Source organism: Macaca mulatta, chromosome 5 (genome assembly GCF_049350105.2).
Source record: "Macaca mulatta isolate MMU2019108-1 chromosome 5, T2T-MMU8v2.0, whole genome shotgun sequence".
Lineage (NCBI taxonomy): Eukaryota > Metazoa > Chordata > Mammalia > Primates > Cercopithecidae > Macaca > Macaca mulatta.
In genome coordinates this window covers 38,569,551-38,575,550 of record NC_133410.1, presented here as the reverse complement: position 1 = coordinate 38,575,550, position 6,000 = coordinate 38,569,551, and the positions used below count along the sequence as shown (strand labels likewise).

Genomic DNA, 6,000 nt, shown 5'->3' with positions numbered 1-6,000 from the left:
GAGGCAGAAGAATTGCTTGAACCTGGGAGTGGGAGGTTGCAGTGAGCTGAGACCGTGCCACTGCACTCCAGTGTGGGCGACAGAGCAAGACTCTGTCTCAAAAACAACAAAACCCCAAAACTACATAAAACTAAAAAAAAAAAAATCTCAATCATGTATTGAAAGCATAAATTCATAAGCACCATAGTGAACACATGCCATGTAATGGTATGCTGATCATGAAACAAAGATCTATTACAATGAACTAAAAATGGAAGGGAACTGTGAATATTCAACAGGCTGATTGCATACATTTAAGAAAAGACAGGCTGTTACATTTTTTAAAAATCTGCAGCAATAAAGCATCTGCTGATCACAAAGCAGTGGAGAAATCTGTTGATGAATTTGCTAATATTATCACTCATGAAAATCCAACACCAGACCAAGTCTATAATATTGCTGAAACATCACTGTTTTGGTGTTATTGCCCCAGATAGATACTAACTACAGCTGATGAGCTAGCCCATAAAGGAATTAAGGATGGGAAGGATGGAATAACAGTGCTGACATGTGCTAGTGCAGCAGGCATCCATAAATGTAAACTTGGCTGTGATAGGCAAAAGCTTATACCCGTACTGTTTTCAAGGAGTGAATTTGTTTCCATTCCATTATTGTGCTAACAAAAAGGCATGAATCAGCAGGAATATCTTTTCTTTTCTGATTGGTTTCACTTTTTTTTTTTTTTCCTGAGACAAGGCATCTCAAAGTGCTAGGATTATAGGCATGTGCCACCATGCTCAGAGTCCTATTCTGGAGTTTTCAAAAATATTTCCATTCTGGATACCTATTACTTTACAAGAAACCATTCCAATACCTATTACCTTAACAGAGCAATCATTTAATTATGTTCACACTACTGTGGGTCAGGAAATTTGGACAGGCCTCGACTACGTGATTTTTCTGCTCTCCCAGGTGTTGACTGGAGTCAACAAAGCTAGTGAAATTCCATCGGTTGCTGGGATGTTGGGTCTGAGATGGCTTCATTTACATGCATGGTGCCTGGTGGAGATGGCTATAAGGCTGGTCTCAGATGACCACCTCCCTGGCTTTACATGGTGCTCCAAGAGAGCATGACAGGAGCTGCCAGTCTTCTTAAAGCTTAGGTCTGGAATTGGCATAGTATCACTTCCATTGTGTTCTTTGGTCAAATCAGTCACAGGCCAGTCCAGGTTCAAGGCAGGAGTTTCAAAGCACATGCAGTCATTTTAAATCTGGTATATTTCTGAGATAGAGTATTTTCAAGTAAATAAATATTCCTAAGGAAAACACTCTCACAAAGAAGTTACAGGCTCCTGACTTAAGTCTCATTTAAACTCAAGGAAGGCTTCAAATGCCAAAAAAAAAAAAAAAAAAAAAAAGCAAAAGTTAAGAGGAATGTAATATAAAAGATACGTACAACTTTTTACGTGTCTTATTTACTCATTTATTGATTTATAACACAATGAACATTATAAATTGGCGTAGGTCCTCTAAAATTATGGGCAAAAATTTGTGTGATGTGTCTGCTAAGACAAAACCGAGGCACAGTAACTTGCCCTTGGTCAGATAAATAGCACGTGGTGGGGCTGGAGAACCCAGCATCCTGGCTTCGGAGGGACCAGTGCAGTGAGGCCCTGTTAATAAGTAACAGTCTGTTTGTAAATTGGGAATAAGAGTACTCAGTGTCATCATGGGGATAAAATGAGCTAGGCTAGTCCAGAGCTGCACATATAACAATAAATGTATAATAAATACAGGCTGTTGATGTTCAGGCTCTGATATCTTTCGTCCTAAAGATGTTGGTATCATAAAGTGCAAGACCCAACAGGGGGTGGATGGGTGAGAATTTCAAAAGTGTAGCTAGAGCCAAAGCTGGAGATACTGCTTTCTCCATTGAACTCTTTATGGTCTCGTTTTTCTCTTGAAATCGTATGCAAATGTTTCATTCTATTCCACGATTCAATTGCTTATCTATTCATATAAAACTGGTATACTCCAAAGCTTTCGGTATCTTTTTTTTTTTTTTTGAGACAGACTTTCCCTCTGTGCCCAGGCTGGAGGGCAGTAGCTCTATCTCGGCTCACTGCAATCTCTGCTCCTGGGTTCAAGCAATTCTCCTGTCTTAGTCTCCGAGCAGCTGGGACTACAGGCACACGTCACCACCCCTGGCTAATTTTTGTATTTTTAGTAGAGACGGGGTTTCACCATATTGGTCAGGCTGGTCTCGAACTCCTGACCTCAGGTGACCCACCCGCTTCGGCCTCCCAAAGTGCTGGGATTACAGGGGTGAGCCACCGCGTCCGGCCGCTTGATGAAACCTATTACAGAATAGATATTTATACATAATATGTAAAATGCGCAGCTAAAACGTTTATCTTACTGCAGTTAGTAGTAAAAACTTTTGAAAGTTACTGTAGGGAAGTGCACTATCCAGACGTGTAATCGGGAGGTACTTGGGTATCCCGCCTTCCAAGGAAACCAATATAGGATCCACCTACTTTAGTGCCCGTGCCAAAAACCGAGCTCACACCACAGCACCGCGGTTCCTCGCGATGGCAGCGGCCCGCCTGCCCTCCGGGCGGCACCTGGGCAGGCGTCGCACCTCCCGCCTCTGGGTGGGACGGAAGGAAAGCTCGCGCCTCCTGACGTCATCACCGCGCGCCGCTATCTTCGCCTTCTTCCACTTCGCGGGAGAAGTTGTTGGCGCGAATGGATCCTGAGCCCCGATAACGGATTCCTCAACCGGCCGGCCCGCCAGCCAGCCAGCGCCTTCATCCTGGGGCTGCGATGGTGAGCCGCTGGGGGAGGCCGTGGGGCTCGGGGTCTGGGGAGGCTTTGCAGGCCTGGTGTGGACGGGGCACTCCTGGTATGCAGGGTGGGGGAGGATGGCGGTGGGTGGTTCCGGAGGCGAGCAAAGGCAGAGAAGGGGCCGCACACTGGGTACTGGACGCAAAACTTTCCTTGCACCGCGGGCTGAAGCTCTGGGCGGCAGCCAGCGCGCAGGGATTTTGTTGCTACGTGTACTTGCACTTTGCCCCCCCACTCCTGGGGGAAGGGAGAAAGGAAGAGAGGAAGAAGGATGGATGGTGGTTTTGGGACGCGTTGGTAAAGTTATTTTCTTGTTCGGCCTTTCTCGAACCACAGTTTGAGTACTGCCTAGGGCGTGGATTTCAAGCTTTGGGTCACGAGGGAGAAGAATGTAACAAACTTTTCTTAGGGAATATGTTGTGTAGGGCCTTAAACTTTTATCATTAACAGCTCAGCTTGTTTCATCTCCACTTGTCATTAACGATCACCTGAGCGGTGCTGAGACCGAGGGCATGGAGAGGATATTTTATTTTGTTTAGATGAGTTCATAGGAGTCAAAAGGATAACACGGCTTACTAGGAAAAAGAAGTGCAGCGAATAGAAACAGATGCAAGACATTTGACAGCTGTTGTCCTCTTATCACCTGGTGTTAAAAATAATCTTAAAAAAACCCAAACCTCACTGCATAATTCTGGATAAAACATTCAGACAAATTGAAAGTGAAATAATTATGCAGCCAGCAAAGCAGACATTCCTGATGGTGTGGCAATGGATATGGCTCTGTGTTTGAAATATTTTTAAAGGACAATTTAAAATGTTCCATTAAACTAGAAGATACTTAACAATCCGATATAATTTTTTTCAATCATTGGTCAACTTGTCACAGAGACAACATTCTAGGGGGTGGAAATTTTATGCCACATTGGGAAACGTTGCAGTCCTTTGTGTTTCTTCTCAAAAAAGGGCAACAGTAATGATAGTAGCTACCTTGTACCAACCATCTTCTTTAGGTCAATATGTGAACTGTTGGTTTTTCATTTTTTTTTTTTTTTCATTTCAACCCACATCGATGCAGTTTTACAGACAGTACAAGCATCTTTCTGGAATTTAAACAGTGTGTCATACAACTAGCAGGTGGTTGAACTAGAATTAGAATCTTGGTGTTTCTGACCACTATGCTATACTACCTCGCTATAATGATCATCATTACAGTTTGGAGGTCAAGGTACTGTGGTATTTTGGAAACTTGATGAGATTTGGAGTCTTGAAGATGAAGAACGTGGTTATGTTTTAGTTTAATGGTTTATAGATTAATTTATAGTTATATTACTATGTTAGTATGGTCTAGTTTAATAGTTATGTGGTCTTGGGCAAGTAAATAGCTTACGTCTAATCTCTTTAAGCTTCTATTTCCTTATCTGTAAGAGGGGAAAATAATAGCTGCTATAGAGATTGTTTTGGGAATTAAGCAAGATATATAGGTAAAGCTTCCATTCTGGTGCCTGGCATGTTAGGCAACTACCAATGATCTATTTTCTCAGAAAGGACTCTATGGAAAGTTACATAGATGTTAAGAGGCATGGTAGATTCCTGTGTCATTTATGGTGAACATAGCTTGTGTGGTCAGTTTTTGATCATTCAGGTCCTTTTACTTTTGGTTCTTTTCTTCCTTTAATACTCCCGTTCATGGTGCAGATAAAAATAGACCTCTTCTCAGAAAAGAAATAGGTCAAATTAGTCAGCTTTGTTGTTAATGGGAAAACGTTCTATGAGGTAGATGAGAATTTTGTATTATATTGATATTTAATTTAGCCCTTCAGTCTCTAGTGCAACAATTAGCAAAACCCTAGACTAAAATTGATTCAACAAATGCTTATTGAACACCTGTGCAAAGTTATAAGACAGTAGTTCTTTTTTTTTTTCCTTTCCCTCAAACTGTGTCATTGGGTATGAAGGACAGTAGTTCTCAATCTTTGTTTTAGTTACAGTTTCCTTTGATAAATATAGTGAATGATATGCAAATTTTCTGCCCAGAGAAATGCATATAGGCACATACAAACTATTTTAAGGGATTGACCTATCTTCTTTTTTTTTCTTTTCTTTTTTTTTTTTTAAAGACAAGGTCTTGCTCTGTTGCCCAGGCTGGAGTGCAGTGGTGTAATGATAGCTCACTGCCACCTCTAATTCCCGGGTACAAGCGATCCTTCCACCCTGGCCTCTCAAAGCTTTGGGATTACAGGCATGAGCCACTGTGCCTGGCATATTCACTTCTCTTCTTCTTTTTCTTTTTTTTTTTTTTTTGAGAGTCTTGCTGTGTTGCCCAGGCTGGAGTGCAGTGGTGTAGTCTTGGCTTACTGCAACCTCTGCCTCCCAGGTTTAAGCGATTCTCATGCCTCAGCCTCCCCAGTAGCTGGGATTACAGGTGTCTGCCACCATGCCCAGCTATTTTATTTTTTTATATTTAGTAGAGATGAAGTTTCACCATGTTGGCCAGGCTGGTCTGGAACTCCTGGCTTCAAATTGATCCACCTGCCTCGGCCTCTTACAGTGCCGGGATTACAGGTATGAGCCACTATTCCTGGCCTATTCACTTGTCTTCTGAAGCCCATCCATAGACAGCTCTTGCCTTGGAAGCTGCATTGAAAACAAAAATTCTAATTAAAAGTTATCAATAAAGAAATAAAGTGTATGTATTCACACAGTGGAATACTGTGCAACCTTTATAAAATTGAGAAAACTTTATACTCTGATACGAAACAATTGCCAAAATAAAAATCTCTCTGGAAAGATACAGAAGGAACCAACTGATAATATTTGTTGCCTCCAGAGATGGGAAGTATGTATCTGAGAGGCAGGATAAGAGGGAGACTTTTTACCCTTTTGAAATTTGAACCACGTGAATATATTATCTACTAAAGGAATAGAAAGAAAATTAAAAGTAAAGAAGCCATGTGGACATTTGAATTTCACTGAGATTTAATTGTTTGCACAAAACTTGAGTAAAACCTGACAGATGCCATTTTTAAGAAGTCAGCATATATAATTAATTGGTTGGTATAATTATTGAAAATATGCATAAGATTGAACTAAACACACATGAGACTTCAGGAACAGCCTTTTGAAGAGCTGTGAGGTCAGTTTAAATAAGTTGTGGTCTGAACTGTTTCATTGCTC

General features: G+C 41.5%; 1 protein-coding gene across 8 annotated transcripts in view; it reads left to right on the top strand.

Moving 5' to 3' along the window:
* Positions 1-2,684: 2,684 nt before the first annotated feature.
* The window catches only part of RFC1 (replication factor C subunit 1), a 78,285-nt gene continuing 74,969 nt past the window's right edge, over positions 2,685-6,000 (top strand). For 4 of the 8 annotated variants that reach the window (XM_015138210.3, XM_001091287.5, XM_078003234.1 and 1 more), the window contains exon 1: positions 2,685-2,808. In XM_015138210.3, coding sequence (XP_014993696.2) covers positions 2,806-2,808 — 3 coding nt within the window. In that variant the 5' untranslated portion in view covers positions 2,685-2,805. Of the gene's footprint in view, positions 2,809-2,871; positions 3,124-6,000 lie in introns of those variants that run through there. The other 4 variants (XM_078003231.1, XM_078003228.1, XM_078003232.1 and 1 more) reach the window with 1 other exon arrangement.